This window comes from Pipistrellus hanaki, assembly GCF_964339955.1.
Source record: "Pipistrellus hanaki genome assembly, chromosome: 14".
Classification (NCBI taxonomy): domain Eukaryota; kingdom Metazoa; phylum Chordata; class Mammalia; order Chiroptera; family Vespertilionidae; genus Pipistrellus; species Pipistrellus hanaki.
In genome coordinates, this window is record NC_140516.1 from 30,195,103 (window position 1) to 30,212,767 (window position 17,665).

Sequence of the window (17,665 nt, forward strand, 5' to 3'; positions counted from 1 at the left end):
TTCCGGCAAAGGCCGCTGGATTCAAACCTCTGCGAAGGGCTGGGAGCCCACAGCGGCGAGAGCCTGAGCCTGCGGGCCGTGCCGGGGAGATCTTAGGGCGGAGGCAGGGGGAGGGGTGTCCCCGGTGCAGGGACCGGGCCCGGCGCCTCCCTGTGCAATGACCAGCGCCGTCACCCGGGCCTTTGCACCTGTGCCCAGGTAACTTCCCACCCGAGTCAGTGACATCGCGCCAAGCACCCGCCTCCGCGTTCCCCTTCGCCACCCCGCAACCCTACCCCGCCTCCGGCTGGGCTTCTGGGCGCAGGTCGGGGCAGAGCGCGTCCCCCCACCCCGCCCCGCGCTGCTGCAGAAGCGACCGCGGCAAGTGCACCTACTGCGGGCGGGCGCCGCCGATGCAGCCCGAGCGGCCCCGGGCGCTCCCGCCGGGCATGCTCAGAGGCGCCCGCAGGGTGGGCGTTCGCACCCGGAGCCGCCCCCTCCTCCCACCCCTAGCTGCCCGGTCTCTCCCTCCCTTCCCTCTCCCCCCCTCGGCTCCCTCGGCGATCGACTCCCGGCGCGGCGGCGGAGGGGGCGGGCCCGCGGCGGCGGTGATGTGGCGGGACTCTTTGAGCGCCGCGGCAGGATAGCGCGGCGGCGATGCGGCTGCGCTCAGCTCCCTCCTCTCGGAAGCTGCAGCCATGATGGAAGTTTGAGAGTTGAGCCGCTGAGAGGCGAGGCCGGGCGCAGGCGAAGGAGATGAGAGACGGCGGCGGCCGCGGCCCAGAGCCCCTCTCAGCGCCCGTGAGCAGCCGCGGGGGCAGCGCCCTGGGCGAGCCGGCCGGCCGGCGGCGGCGGCAGCGGCGGCGTCCCTCGCCGCCTCCTCCTCCTCCTCCTCCTCTCCGTCTTCTCTTCTAACCGGGCGGCAGCCGCTTCCTGGGGCTTCGGCGAGGGAACGGTGGAAGCCGGAGCCGGCACCGGCGCGGCGGCACCTCCCGCTCCTGGAGCGGGGGGCAGAGGCGGCGGCGGCGGCCGCGGCGGCCCCGGGGAGCGGTGCGGAGCCGCCCGTCACCATTTCCAGGGCTGGGGACGCCGGAGAGTTGGTCTCTCCCCTTCTCCTGCCTCCAACACGGCGGCGGCGGCGGCGGCACAGCCAGGGGCCCGGGCCGGCGCTGAGCCTCCCCTCCTCCGCCGCCGCCGCTCTCCCCCCGGCCCGGGCTCCCGAGGCCGCCGCCGGCGGAGGCAGCCGCCCCGAGGACTGCTGCTGGTCTTCTTCCCCCCGGCCCGCCGCCGCCGCCGCGGCCCGCGCCCCGGCCGCTGAGGCCCCGCAGGCCCCGCCGCCGCCGCCGCCGCCGCCGCCCGGCAGCCGCCGCAGCAGCCACCCGCCGGCGGCGCCGAGCCCCGCGGCCGCCGAGCGCGGGGCCTCCGCGGCCGCCAAGTCCAAAGCCATTTCCATCCTGCAGAAGAAGCCTCGCCACCAGCCGCTCCTGCCGTCTCTCTCCTCCTTCTTCTTCAGCCACCGGCTCCCAGACATGACAGCCATCATCAAGGAGATCGTCAGCAGAAACAAAAGGAGATACCAAGAGGATGGATTCGACTTAGACTTGACCTGTATCCATTTCTGCGGCTTTGCTCCCCCTTTGCCTTTCTGTCACTCTCTCTCTCTCTCAGAACGTGGGAGCAGACGGAGGCGGAAAATGTCCATAGTTTGGGTGGCGATTGCACTGAACCCCGGTCGAATTTCTAGGAGGTTATATATATGTGTGCGTATACATATATATGCATGTATATATGCATATACATATATATGCATGCATATATATATATATATATATATATATATATATATATATATATAGTATATATATGTGAAATTTGTGTCTCTTTTGAGTGCATGCAACCTAGGATGTGTTCGGCTAGATGGGACTCTCTTGCCTGGTTGCAAGTGTCAAGGCAGCGATCGGTTTCCCAGTCGGTGTCTTGGGGTCCCTTCCCTGAGGGCTATTGTCCGTTAATACGGAATACGGTTCGCTGTTGGGGAATGGTGAGCTTGGGAAGCCGGTCTGCTAAAGGAACAGGAGAGTAAGACGCGTTGAGGTTGAGCCTTTTTCGATTAAATCTTGGCTGTAGGCCCTATAGAGATCAGATTAAAACATGAAAATTGGTGTTGCACGTACTACACCTATTGCATCAGAATCTTGCAGTGATTGTTCTTAGTTTCCTGGGCCGCCTTGATAGATTCTTTTTTAAAAAATGTGAGCGGTGAGCTGATTTGCATAATTTTAGAAGCAGAATCCTTTGCAGCCTGTATGGTGCCCGTGGGAGGGCCAAAGTAGGGTTTGTGTGTTTCAGCTAAGTTAATGACAACTTTGACCTGCGTGGAGAAGTTTTGTCCTTTGAGATAAGTGCCATCATATACCTCATAAGGTGCCCTGACTAGGTCTTTGTTACATTTGCCTTTCTCTCCTGATGGGGTGATGCAGGATAGAGCATGAAATTTGCAGTTCAAGTAGCATTTTATACTCTGTGCTCTTGTTACACCTAATAGAATGGAGATTGAGTGGTTTTTGATCCCAGATAATAATGTTGTGTAAGTTCAAGGGATTGTGTGTAGCAAATGGCGATCGCAAAGATTAAACTTAAGTTCTCACTTGAAATTTAAGCATTGTGATGCCAGAATTGCTACTCAACCTTATTTAGGTTTCAGGCCCTCTGACATCTTTCTGTATCCCTTAAATTTATCCTGACTCGTGTAGGGTGTCAAGTGTAATTTACCAGCTAATAACCAGAAATGCTAGTGAGTGGGTTTCTCCAGCTTCAGATGGTAGGTATGTTAAGCTTTTTTTTTTTTTTTTTTTTTTTTTGTGTGTGTGTGTGTGTGTGTGTGTGTGTCTGTGTGAAATTTACTGAGTCAGCTTGTTGAATAAGACAGAAACCCAAGAAATAGTGTATAGTTTTGATTGTCTACAAGTTAAGCCTTTGTACTTAGAACAGATAGTCGTTATCAAAAGGCAGTAACCTTTGCAGTTTCAGGTATAATAAGCTGGTTTTGATCAAGGATGGGGATAGAGCCCCTCCTTTTTGTAAAATGGAAAGTATCACAGGAATTGAGAGTTACTGATAGGCCAGTGTATAAGGCATGAAAAACAGAATTAAGTTACTGGTTTGAGGTGACTGAAACATTCTATTAAGGCCAAAAATTTGGTGGTGTGAATTGTAGCAGTGGACAATAGTTAAAATCATTGCTTAAGTGCTTATAGAGTATTCTTAGTAAAAATGATTTTAGCAAATATCATTAAACATTTTGCTTTAAGGTAGAATGGCACTAACGTGTATATGTCTTGCTAAATATTGTGGGGAAGGGTTTTTTTTTTTTTTTATAAAGTAAACATTTTATATTTGAAGAAGTTATATTCCTTTGGATATGTAGTTTCACATAAATGTGCACAGCTAATTTTGCCCAAGTTTTGTTTTGAAATGATAAAAGTTCTTGAACAAAATAGCTTGACAACACTCAAAATGTTAACAGTTTTCTAAGTTAAAAATAATATTGAAAAAATAATTGGAAATTTTGGAGGTTGCATTAATTGAAGAACTTCATTAAGGTTGAATTTGACCCACTTGCCTAGAAATAATTAATTGTAGGAAAATTTCTGATTTGTAACATTTCAAACGTTATGTGTCATTGACAGTCATCTACGGTAGATATATAAGAACAAGTTAATTGTTTAAAAAAAAAACCATAAAAAAACCTTCTAGAATGCCTTTTGGTACACAAATCAAAGTTCGTTTATGCTATTTATACTTTACCTGTTTGATTTAAAATTATTAGGGTTATAAAACTAAAATTATTCTATCCACTTTTTATATGTGAGTGGTGATTGAGGTGGCTGGCTATTTCTTCTTTCATTTCATGTGTGCCTATATGTGTGAAATTATCTCTAAAACTGTATATTTAGTTATCGTATGCATAGAAAACAGTATCAAATGACTAATAACATTTAATTTCTAGAGTTGTGATTTTATTGAGCCAAAAATTGATATGAAAAAAAAATTGCTTAAGAAAAAGTCAGTGAAGGACTTTTTTTTTTTTTTTTTTTTAATAGTTACATTTCCAATAATTTTGATATACAAAAACTTTGGTTTGCTTGGTTTCACTTTAGTGTTTTGTGTTTATTGTAGGGGGAAATTTTAAATGGCCATTGAAGCTTTTCCCTGGCAGGTTAGGTTGTAGGATCTGTTTCAACAGCTAGCCTGTTGAAAGTTAAATTCTTTTATGAAAGTAGCAACTGGAGTATTTTAGTTGATAGAGAAAGATTAATAATGAAGTGATTTCTCAAAGAAAAATTGGAGACCATAATTGTAAAAGATTTTTGCTAAATTGAATTATTCTAAAAATAATTTGTTGGCAGGGTTTTATTCTTAATGTTAGTCTGGAAAATAGTGCTGAACATGAGTCTATAAACTATGTAAGGTCTTTAGATTTCATGAAAACTTTAGGCTTCTGGTATTTTTATTGTCTGATAAGTTTGTGTCTTTTCAAATAGTAACCTTCATAGGAAATATTTTTAAGTTGTAGAGAGAGTAGAGTGCCTATTGAAATTAGCTGTATTAGCTCTTAAGATTAGTGATTACTAAAATGATCGTATTGTGAGGTGTTGGTTTTTTTTTTTTTTAACTTTTGTTTTACACTGTTATGTATCAAGTTGTATTTCTTTCTTAAACAGCGTAAGTGGGCCACTTAATTGCTATGTGATTATTTACAAAACTTTATTTCATATAGCTTATTTAAGAATAAAGTGCATCTGAAAGGAGAATAACTTACAGTTTATATGATTCAATATAAGGAAAAAGGAATTTTATTGCTGTCTACTGTAAATGTTTGCACAGTAGTTATCATCAATGCAGCTTTACATTGTTTATGATATCCTAAAATATTAAAGGAATAGTATGATAAAATATGGTGAGCTATAACCATCTTAATTTTAAATTTAGTTTTCCAAAGATAATAAAGACGCATTTGTGTGTATTACCTTTTAGAGTTTTAACAACATGAGAATGGTAGCTGCCAATATATTTTAATTTTTGTGTGGAGCAATTTATCTGCTTTTTCCTAATAACCACACATAATGTACAAACCTCTTAATGTTAGAAAATTCCTTGCTTTTTGGAAGTAAAGTCTTCAGTTCTTTCAAGGGTTCTTATTTTGAGATTTGCCTCATTTGCTGTTTTTCATTTGGTGATAGCTTAATATTTTAAATAATTTTTAAGGCTCTTAAGAAGTAATCACTTCAGTGACTTTTGATGGAGGAGTATTTATTATAGGAAAATCAATTCACAAAGTTTCAACGATAATTGACACTCAGTAAACATTATATTTTTAAATTTTTACCCCAGCCTTTTTAGTAAGATAAAAGTATGGGAAATGTTTTTATATTAATATTGTATGTGAAATCAGAGTTTGTAAAGAGAGATTTAGAAGTGTTCATGCATATAACAGTTTTTTACTTATTTGACATATTAAGCCTTGGCTGTACTATCAGGATTTAGCTTCCAGAATATATGTTGTTAATGTAGTATAAGAAATTTATTTGGTATCACTTTTTTAAAAGACTCCATTAGTTCTGAATTTTTCTATTTTGTAGAACCCTCATTCTTATTCTTTCTCTTCCCTCACCCTCCTTCTTAGATAAACTTGATTTTAAGTATAGTCATAGAATTCTTTTGTGGACTGAATTCATTAAGGAAGGTGTTAGGATTTGTGCTAAGGATAGTGATTTAAGACATTTGTATCAACTTGTGAGATTGGGGTCAGTAATGATTTCAGTAAATAGCCAGTTCGGTTTTACAGTTGCTTTTTATCTGTTAGTTTTGAAATTAGTGCAGTTGCTATCAGGGATATCAATAATGTTGAGGTTAGACTTAAGTTGGTAAGGATTTATTGAGTAAGTTGAAATCATAATTCTTTCATATTAGCCATATGCAGCCACATGCCTTCTTTGCTGGATGGCCAAAAGTATTTTGATCTGTGAATAATAAGTCTCTTTGGAAGTATTGAATATATGCACTTGTTAATGTAAAATGCTTTCATTTGTCAGGAAAGATGAAATTAGTGTATTAGATTTGACTATTTACCTATCCCCTAATTTTTTTAAAAATTTTCATTGGTTACAGATATTAGCAATTTGGTCCTTTTATTATAACTTGCACAATAATAAAAAAAATGGTTGTTGGAAAAATATTAATATAAAAAGAATAATTCAGGGCGTGAAATAATTTTGGATGGGGAGTTTTAATTTAATTCCAGTATAGTTAAGGCAGATACTCTTCATTTGCAGCAGTTGGCAGTTAAGAGATGGGTGGATATCTTCAGATTACTAGGATTACACTTGGTGTTGAGAATATTAACAGATGGATACTGTGGCTGAACTTGTCAGCAAAAGAAGATTCTTAACTTGTACATGGTATGGAAAAGAAGACTGTATACAGAGAATTTTCAAACACTTATAAGTTAGATTCACGTCCATAAATATGAAGAGTGAATCTATATGGACAATGGATCTAATTTATAAGTGTGTGACTATTCTAGATATACAGGTAAATAAATATAGTTAGCAAATTACCATAATACTTCTTAAAAATGAATTTATTTTCTCTTTAAAGAAGAGATTACCTTGGTAGATACTGTTTTAGAATTTTTAAATAAGGCTAAATCTATTTTAAATTACATTAAAATATTGAGTAATGGTTTTATTTACACATTGTGTGTACATTGTTTCATTTTAGATTTTATGGTAGCACTATACACTCTAGAGCCAGCCTGCCTTGTATTGGAGTGCTGCTGTGTCTCTTAGTGTCTGGATGACTTTGAATAGGTTACTTAAGCCTCTTAATCTGTAAAATTCAGAGATGATGGTAGCTAGTTACATAAAGTTTCCCCCCAGTAATAAGTGAGATAATGCAAGTAATTTACTTAGCATAGTACCGGCCACATTGTAAGTACTTAAATAGTAGCTGCTTCTCTTAAAAGTTATAATTTCAGATAATCCATGCATTAGAAATTATTTGTATGTTCACTAATGAGAGGAGCAGTAATCATAACTGAATTTCCTCTGATTTGGATATGTTAGAATATTAATTGATTCAAGCTCTGAGTATTTTTTAAAATAGAGAATATTCCTTTAAGAGCTCTGAATATAAGTATATATATGTAACATGTCTGTAATTTTGCTTTTTCATCATAAATAGAATATAAATCTCTGCTTACTTTACTATTGACCAAACAAGTTAATTATGCTAATCAAAAAGTATTTGCTGGCACACTAAAGTGGAAGTTTTAGGATAAAAATGTTAGGATATTAAATTTTCTTTAGTGTAAAATTAAAGTACTATATTTTTATTCACAAAGAGTAATCAGTGCCTCGATGAAAGAAAACTTAATATATGATACAAGAGTTATCTAAACTGTTTATCAGAAAAGTCAGAAAAGGTATATTTCTTAGCATTTCTTTTTAAGCTCAGATTTTGGGGGAGTCCTGCAACTTTGAATGCCAGTTAAATTTATTACAATACAGTTTACACTTAATCTGGCAGTCTATTAATGCAGCATAGGAATTTAAATTTAGTTGTCAACTATTGTATTATTGTGTCCCATTTTCACATTTAGTCAAGATTCTCAATATAGCCCTAATCTGTTTGGCTCAGTGAATAGAGCTTCAGCCTGCAGACTGAAGGGTCTCAGGTTCGATTCCAGTCAAGGGCATGTACCAGGGGTCTTCAAACTACGGCCCGCGGGCCACATGCGGCCCGCAGAGGAGTCTGATCCGGCCTGCCAGGTTTTTGGGGCAGTGAGCGCAGCCGAGGTGTTACAGTAGGAATTAGTAGTTCATATAGTCCGGCCCTCCAGCTCTCTGAGGGACCGTGATCTGGCCCCCACTTTAAAAAGTTTGAAGACCCCTGGGCCATGTACCTTGGTTGTGGGCACATCCCCAGTGAAGGGGTGCAGGAGGTAGCTGATTGATGTTTCCCTCTTATCAATGTTTCTAACTCTCTGTCCCTCTCCCTTCTCCTCTGTAAAAAATCATTAAAATATATTTTAAAAAAAGATTCTCAATATAATTTTAGGCTTAGAAATTGGAAGAAATAGCTAAAGCATTTTTCTTCTTCATTTATTCTTACCTGGTATGGAGAAGATTGAATAAGCTTGAGATCTGCCAAGTAAAGACTACTATGTACCCATAAAAATAATCCCCCTCCCCCCCTCTGCCTATTCTGGTCTCCCAGCTGTGTCACAGTACCTCAATATGAAGCACTTGATTATCAGAGGGTTTTTTTGCTTATTTGTTTGGCATTGCAGAATGATTGGTGCCCTGACTAATTATATATTTGACTATCTGATTACGTATGTGATTTTTAACATTTTATGTGTTGTAAAAACTGGCTATATTTTGGTCCAAATCTAGGTTGTAGAATTGAACTGTGCATTTTGACATCTAGGAAAATTGAGTTGTCTAAAACACTTTCTCACTTTGTGTCTCTCTATAATGCTACATGTTTTGCTTTAAATCACTACCTAAAATTTAAAGTTGAGCCGAGACCGATTTGACTCAATGGATAGAGCGTCGGCTTGGGGACTGAAGGGTCGGTCCCGGGTTCGATTCCGGTCAAGGGTTGCGGGCATATCCCCAGTACCTTGGTTGCGGGCATATCCCCAGTAGGGGGTGTGCAAGAGGCAGCTGATCAATGACTCTCTCTCATCGATGTTTCTAACTATCTCTCTCCCTTCCTCTCTGTACAAAATCAATAAAATATATTTTTTAAAAAATTTAAAGTTGATTTAGTATTTTTAAAGCCCTTCAGAATAGTTTTGAACTTTTATTGATTTTTGTAAATTTTCAGGCTAAAATAAAAAGGTTCTCTCATTCTGCTATTTTTACATGTTTAATATTTCTGATCTTTTAAAGAGGATGCAATTATTTAAGATTTTAGGAAATGCATTGTGATTTGAATTAAGTATTCAAATCATGTATTCTTAAAATTATAAATATAGCATGCATATTCAAAGTTGCAAGCAACTGCTTTAAAATGTATGCAATTTTTTCCCATTGAAAATGATTTTGTCCTCATGAATAAGTGAGTGTTCTAATTACTCTGAACTGATTGGAGATTAAATAGGACTGAAAACTTTTTCTACTTTTAAAATGAAATTTGGGGGGTATTACTGAGTTGGATTTCTAGGTATTTACTTCTCAAATACATATTTATAAATTACTCTGGGGCTTTTCTGTGTGTGTGTGTGTGTTTTCTTGGTTGTTGTTTGTGTTAGTAAAGTGAAAACAGTGCTTTGCCAGGCTTAATTTATCCATGTTATGAAATTTAACATTTTTATTTAATTGTTTAGAAACATGAGGATTTAAGTCAGAAGGATCTTTTACTTTTTTTTTTTTTAACATGTTTTTATTGATTTTTAGATAGGGATGGATGACAGAGACACATCTATTGGCTGCCTCTTGCATGCCCCCTTCTAGGGATCAAGACCACAACCTGGGCATGTGCCCTGACCTGGAATTGAACCTGGGACCTCTTGATCCATGGGACAACAATCCACTTAACCACATCAGCTGGGCGGATCTTTATCTTTTTAATTGATGTAACAGAATTTACTAGCATGTACCTTGTTTTATATTTGTTTAGTTTTTAATTTTAATCAACAAAGCCTATTTATTTATTTGGGTACAGAGAGAGAGAAATCAATTTGTTCCACTCATTCATGCAACCACTGGTTGACTCTTGTATGTCCCCTGACTGGGGATCAAACCTGCAATCTTGGCATATCTAGACGATGCTCTTAACCAGTTTTCGGCAAACTCATTAGCCACCAGAGCCAAATATCAACAGTACAACGATTGAAATTTCTTTTGAGAGCCGAAAACTGACTTCTGCGCGTGGGCCACAAAGTTTCAATAGCACTGTACGTGTGCGCATGCACGTGGTATTTTGTGGAAGAGCCACCACACTCAAGGGGCCAAAGAGCCGCATGTGGCTCGAGAGCCGCAGTTTGCCGACCTCTGCTCTAAACAACTGAGCCACCTGGCCAGGACAACAGTGCCTTTTCTTAAAAGCTGATTATCAGTTTGTTTGATTTGGCAAAGGAAAAAAGAGGCAATCTAAGAAATAGGACAAGCATTTCTTTCCTCTTTTCTTTTATAGTATAGTAAATGTAACTCTGTAGAATTGGTAATTTGTTAAAAGCTGGTAGAAGATTTATCGCAAAGAAGGATGCAGGGTTTGGGGCACCTGGTGCAGTACTTTTCTGATTCTGTTACATCAGTAGTTCTCAAAACTTTAAAGAGTATCAGAATAACCTGGAGGGCTTGTTAAACCATAGGTTCCTTGTGGCACCTCCAGAGTTTGTGACTCATTAGGTCTGGGTTGAGTGAGGCCTGAGAATTTATTTCTAACAAGTTCACAGCTGATGCTGATGCTGATGCTGGCGGCTGGGGTTCACACTTTGTGAACCACTGTATTTCATGATGATCTGTTAACCAAATTCTTGATGTGTGACCTCCTTCAGGTTAATGGAATTTACACATATATTATCTCTTTACATCTCTAACCCCTAAATAGTTGAGCATGATAAATATTACCCTGATTTTGTAGATGAGGCAATGCGTTTAGAAAGGCAGTATAGTGGGGTGGAAGCAGAGATTTGGGAATCAGCCGGACCTAAAATCTAGCTTAAATCTAGCTTAACCGCTTTATCAGTTGTGTAATGAAAGATACACTAAGCCTTACTGACCCCTAGTTTCCAGGTCTCTAAGGATTGTGTAAAAATCCTTAATATGTGGGATGGATTTCTAGGCTTACTGGAAGTGAGAGCAGATGTCTTCAGAAGTTGGAAACGAGGAGTGGATCACCCCCTTCCACCTTGTCTGGGCATTTGTCAGTGTCCAGACATTTTTGGGGCCATACCTGGGAGGTGGGCGCAGAGGGGCTCAAGGGGCTGGAATGCTATTGGCAGCAGTGGGTGGAGGCCAGGGATGTTGCTCAACATCTTACAGTACACAGAACAGTCCCTCCCACAACAAAGAATTTTATCTGGCCCCAAATGCCAATACTGCTGTGGCTGAGAAACCCTGGTTTAAAGGTATAAAGTGTCTGGTATATAAGAAGTATAATATTCAATAAAAGTTTAGTATCTTTGCCCTTAGGTTGTGGTATTTAAGGTCAGATTGCTAATAAATGATGGAGTTAGGCTTTTACCATCTAGGTTTTCTGACTGCTGCTAGACCAGTATTCTTTATAATAAGAACTTGGTCCACAAAAGATATCTCTGCTAGTAAATAAAAAGATTTATTTGAAGAAGGCTCATGTGTTATTAGGCTGATTGTGAAATTGTTGCTTACAAATTCTTAGAAAAGGCTGAAGATATTTTCAATAGACGTGTATAAGTGTAATGCACTAGAAGGATGCATCATAGAACTGCTCTAACAAGATGCGAATGCTTCATTTAAAAAGGCATTAACTTTTTTTAAAAGTAATCCTTTACTTGTTTCCTTTAATTATATAGTTTTTGGGAGATACTGTGCTCCCAGTATACTTGTTTTTTGTTATTGTTTAATGCATTTTTTAAACTTAAACTTTTAGTCTAAAGCTGCTTTTGGTACAGTCAGATATAGTGAAATTAAATGCACTGATGTAAAATGCCAAAATTTGACAAGTTATAAAAACTTCTATCTTTCCAGGTAAAGAAAGGAAGGTTGACTCTAAGAATCGCTAATGCATGTGCTACATTCTTTTCTAGACCCTAAATTTTCTCTCATCCTGTTGAATTAAAGTGCTTTATCGAAATTAAAAACTTGCATTAATGTGAAGTTTTTGGAAAAGTTCGGGACAGAGTCTTAGATTAGTTCAGATATAATAAGGTGAAGGAGTAACTTAGTGGATTCGCAAAATTTTTTTGCTTTGTTTTGTTTTAAGGGCAGACAAACCTAATTACGAAAGTGTTCTAGGAATAGATGGTTTGCTATGGGTTTTTTGTTTGCTTGATTTTATAATTTATTTTTCCTGTCATTTTGTACAAGCAGAGCAAAATGTCAAGGCCTATTATAAAAATTCTTACGAAATTTAAGTTTTGACTGTTAGGATTCTTTTTGAAATTACAAGAGCTATTCAGAGATACTGATAAATATAAGTTTTTTCATTTCAAGACACACAATTAGCTTATGGTATTTATTTCAGCATATGAATAAAAAGCTCCATTTGCTTACTGTACTTAAAATTTCTTTTATGAAACATAAAGAGAATTTAAAACAAATTTACCCATTGTACTAGTTCTCTGCAACTTCTTGTTTTGTTTAAATGTATCTATTTTAAAATGTAATTTATTCTAGTGAATTTAAAGAATGTGTGTTTGAACAACTTCCAAAACATCTCAGAATTGCCTGAAGTAATGATTTTTAAATAGTAAAGTCATCAAAAATATTTATTTCCCTGTAGTTATTTCCTTGTTTCCAGTATTGAACTAATTATATATACATTTGCTATTTTCTTTTTTTTTTTCCAGAGTGGATTTAAGAGGGCCAATATATTTCTAAATATTAAGAAAGATTTTCATGATTTTGATCCATAAAATCATAATCTGGGAGGGATGGGAAGAGATACACCAAAGAACGTATATGCAAAAAAAAAAAAAAATAAATAAATTATCTGTTACACACAAAACTAGCTGAAGTGTTAGAGCCTTGAAGCTTTATTTACTTATAGGGAAATTACTGCATATTTAAAATTTAAGCATATTTTATTTAAGTGAGATGAAGTAAAATTTGGAATTAAAGTGGATGTAGAAGTTATTTGGATAAACTATTATCACATCATTTTATACTAAAGTAGTTATAATCTGTTGCTTTTCTGCCTTTAAAAGAAAAGGGTATGACTCATGATGTTACTGTTCCCTGGAGCATATTTTGAGTGATATAATTTATATTTGCATAGTTACCTCACTAAGGGTGATATTTACTGATGAAGGTTTGCTCTATATTTGCATTTATTATCAATATTAATTTTTGTGGTCAAGATTGCATGTTATGTCTGTCTGGTACTATTTGTGTCACATATTAAAAATTTAAAAAAGGTAATAATTTTAACTATATTAGATAATAGATAATTCTTTTAAAAAATAGGTTTTTATTGATTGAAGGGAGAGGGAGATGAGATAGAAACATCAATGATGAGAATCATTGATCTGCTGTCTCTTGCATGTCCCCTACTGGGGATCAAGCCTGCAACCCAGGCATATACCCTGGCTCAAATCAAACGGTGAGATGCTCAACCACTGAGCTACACTGGCCAGGCAAATGATACTTCTTTCTCAGTGAATTTATTAATTCATGTAGTTAGAATGAAAAATATTGAGGAAGAAACAAATTCTTTTTAAAACAAAATTACTTGTTAGAGTAACATTTTCCAAATGAAGAAAAATTGTTTCAATTTTTAAACAAGGAAATTTTGATCTAGATATGGTATATACCTTCTTGATGTTAAAATATTGTGAAGGCAAAAATACTGTTTTAGAGCATGCAAATGTTTTAGTTTTATTTTTTTTTAATTTAAGGAGAATCTGTTTTATTTATTTATTTACTTTATTGACTTTTTACAGAAAGGAAGAAAGAGGGATAGAGAGCTAGAAACATCGATGAGAGAGAAACATTGATCAGCTGCCTCCTACACTGACCTACTGCAGATGTGCTCGCAACCAAGGTACATGCCCTTGACTGGAATCGAACTTGGGACCCTTCAGTCTGCAGGCTGACCGGTTAGGGCACAAATAGGTTTTTAAACACTCTAGAAGCAATATCTGAATAGTTTTCATAGATTATTTGTAGGAAATCTATATAAAAGAACTTAATCACTGAAAGTGTACAATCTTGCATATCTAGGTGTTGTCCAAGGTAATCAAGATTATTTATAATACTGTAAAATAGCTAAGGTGCTCATTATTAAGGTTGTTTTGGATTCTTTTTAATACTGAAAAGGTCACACAGATTGTGATTATTGTGTGGTGTCCAAGAACTAAGGATTGCCATCTGTTACGTAGATATAGGGAAAAGTTAGGAAAATCTAGTGATATAAGTGGTTTTGACACTTCTATTTTTGGAATTATCTAGTATGAGTCTTAAAGACTAATGTCAAAATTGTAAGCTTTTACAGAAATGAAACAATGGTTATCCTGCTGTTTACATTTTTCTACTAAAATACAAAGATACTTGTTGGGAACTAACGATCATACAATGTAAGTTTGTCTTGTATTAATTTACTTTATGAGATTGTTTTGATACTTAAATAGAAACATCATGTTTTAATTTGATATAAAAATTTACAAGGCTATGATAGTTTTAAACTAGTTTTCTTAACAGTGTTATATATAGGAATTCATTATTATGAAACTTAATCAAGCAACTTAAGTATTCCTTAAAGATTTGCTTTAAATATGTTTCAGGCTCTTTTTCTTTTCCTACAACTCAGTTTTTGTCTATATGCTAGTAAATGAGTTTCCCCACTTAAAATTTTACTGTTGCATTTTGAGCCACTACAAAATTTGTTTCTATAACTTAATTTCTTTTTACTCCCAGGCACTTGGTATTGCCAAGTCTTTAAACTTGCATACCATGCTTAATAAGATCTGATTAATTAATCTACTTTATTTTATTGTTAACTTTTTTTTATTGAGAAGTTTGTTTTCATGCCACATGATTGATAGGATCAGATATAATATTTCAGTTTAGATGTGATTTTGAATTTATGTTCTCAAATGCAACTTCGTTTTTGTGGCTTGTATTTTTTGTATAAGAAACATCTTGCCACTTTCAAATTAATGTCTGGTGAAAGTGGATTGTTTTACTAACATCAGTTTTTAGCATTTGTTTAGGCCCGAATTGTAGGCCATGAAAAGAATGATACCTTTTTGGTTAGATAATATATACATAAATTATATATCTTACATTAAGAGAGGCACACATGGAGCTGAGATTTTTACTCAAATATTAAAAGTTTTACCTGTTAGTAGTATATAAAGGGTATGGTGTTAAAGAGCTCCTTTTCCTTGTTTTCATTTCTATTCGTTCCATCTATTGGTATTTTTGTCTTTCTGTATGTTGTTTTTTAAGTTTGTTTACTGGTTGAAAAAGTTGACTTCTTAATTTTTTTTTCTTTTGCATTTCAGCATTATTTTCTAAGATTTTTAGTATATTCTCCTTTGAATATGAAGATTTCACAATTAACCATGATTAGGAATTGTGCTCCCCCCACCAATTACAAGAATTGGATTCATACTAAAATGTTGTCTCTTCAGAAATAAGCAGTTATAGGTGGCTGATTAAAATTGAGTTTTATCTGTTTAAACCAAGAAATATAAACTAACTCATATCTGTTATTTTAAAATTGCATATTAGTAAATTTAAAAAATATTTTTATTGATTTTGGAGAGGAAGAAAGAGATAGAAATATCAATGATGAGAGAGAATAATTGATCAGCTGCCTCCTGCACACTCCCTTCTGGGGACTGAGCTTGCAATCCAGGCATGTGCCCTTGACCAGAATCGAACCTGGGACCCTTGAGTCCGCAAGCCAATGCTCTATACACTGAGCCAAACTGGCTAGGGCTATTAAATTTTAAAACAGGAATTTTAACTAGTGTTTAGTGTATGTAATTTCATGTATTTTGATAACCACTTATTCAAGTGATTATGAAGTTGATACAGTGATTAAAATACCTTCAGTGAGAATATGAATCATATTTTCAATGTTAGAACAAGGCAGTTACAAAATCAGTAATTTGACTGCACCAATATAGTAATGAATGTCATTATGTATGCCTTCATATTTTAAAATCCACAAGTATTTCTATATTGTTCTTACCAGATTAAAATACACCATGCACTTACGCAAAATTATTTTTGCCAATTGGGGGGAAAAAGAAGAAAAAGAAAGCAAGTCCTTTTCAAATTATTTTTTTTGCTTAAGGTACAGAATAGAGAGACTTGATTTTATATTAAAGCTAATATAAAAGGAGGCTGTGTAACACACACATATTTGGAGCTTTTTCCCATAAAGTAGTTCAAATTTACAGGGCTTTCTTTGAAACATTAAATTTGATTGTTAGAAGTAAATTTAAAAAAATTTTCAGTTTTGGCTTAATGGGAAAAAGAAAGCCAATTTGGCAGAGACACATTTATATTAGAACCTTGCTTTCTTAGTACCTTGGGTATAGTAGTTTTTGAATATTAGAAAATTAGTTCATGGTTGTATCTAAAAGATTGATACAGTTGGAAATCTTGTAATCTTTTATTTTTCAGAATGCAATTTGCTAATATTGAATGAATTTTCCATTGAATATTACTAGGCCTTTGTTCTCAGATTAGTGACAGATCCCTTAGCTTCTTCTGTTCCTTAACTGTTTGAATGTCTTTTTTTTTTTTTTTTTTTTCTGTGAAAGTTAATGTTTTTTCACTTTGTTCATCTATGGACTAGCTAAAATTTAGTGTTTTAGGTAGTCACTTCTGGTAAAGTAAATAAAAACATGGCTTTTATAATAGAATGATATTACAGTAGTAACATAAATCTAACATTAATATAAAGATTAGAGTTAAAAGATACCCGCTTATGTTCTTTATAGTAATGCTGGACCAATATTACAATTTTAACTTTTATAATCTTTCGTATGCTTATTCTGATTTTTGCTGTAGAAAATTAGAGTTAGCATTTGGCTTAGTTCACGTATATAATGCTGACAAGTATGTCTAATGCATGTTGTTGAGCTGATAATCTTTTTGGTAGTTGTTATATAAGTTATAGCCGTATTTTTAATTTGTTAGTGGTAGTCAATCTTAGATGTTTTTTAGTGGGAGCAAAACGGTAGAGAGGGGTGTGTGTGTGTATTTTAACAGCAGCAGAGTTCTGAAACAGGAAATCAGTCTTATCATATTCTTCCAGAGACCTAGGAAGAAGGTAATTGTTTGGTATACTCGTTAAAACCAGTTAGTTGGGCAACCTAAATATTTAGAAGTTCTCAGATGTAGCTTTGCAGAGTTGTGGATATAATATTTCAGTATTAAGAACTCAAGAAAAATTGATTAAATTAACTGAATGGACTAATAGTGCCTCAGCTAATACACTAAAAAATTGTATGTTGGATTATAGAGTATTGCTAGCATTATAAGATATTTTTTACTGATTAATTGCTTTAATTTACATAAAGTTCAGAGTGCCATTATTGTTCTTTAAAAAAGAATTTTTTAACTTTTACTATATCTGGTTTGAAATGCTTTCAAAATGATTCTTAAATTTAAACAATTCAGTAGAAAAAAGTTAATTCTATTTCAAATGTTTGTTATTAGAAATTATCTTTCCCTGTCTGTTAATGTACATATGCACATAATTGCATACTTTTAATCAGTATTTTTCTAATGTTCTGTGAGCTTTTCCCCCACAAACTTTCATCTGTCAGTGGGTATTTGTTATTTTTAAAGCTATATGGGTAATATTTCATCAGGCTAACTATTATGCTTTGTTTAGGGCACTGTGTTAGGAGTCTCTTCATTTTTTTCTTTTATAAACAGCACTGTTGTGAATATCTTTGTATAGTTTACTTTTGTCTTTTTTTTTTTAGAGGATAATATTAGAGTGGGAATGT

The 17,665-nt window shown here is 36.6% G+C and overlaps 1 protein-coding gene across 1 annotated transcript in view; it reads left to right on the forward strand.

Moving 5' to 3' along the window:
- Positions 1–713: 713 nt before the first annotated feature.
- Positions 714–17,665, forward strand: part of PTEN (phosphatase and tensin homolog) — a gene marked incomplete at its 5' end in the record, with an annotated part of 78,052 nt that continues 61,100 nt past the window's right edge. Inside the window, one exon of the mRNA XM_084904386.1 lies at positions 714–1,587. Within this exon, the coding sequence (XP_084760512.1) occupies positions 714–1,587 (874 nt within the window). The remainder of the gene's footprint in view (positions 1,588–17,665) is intronic.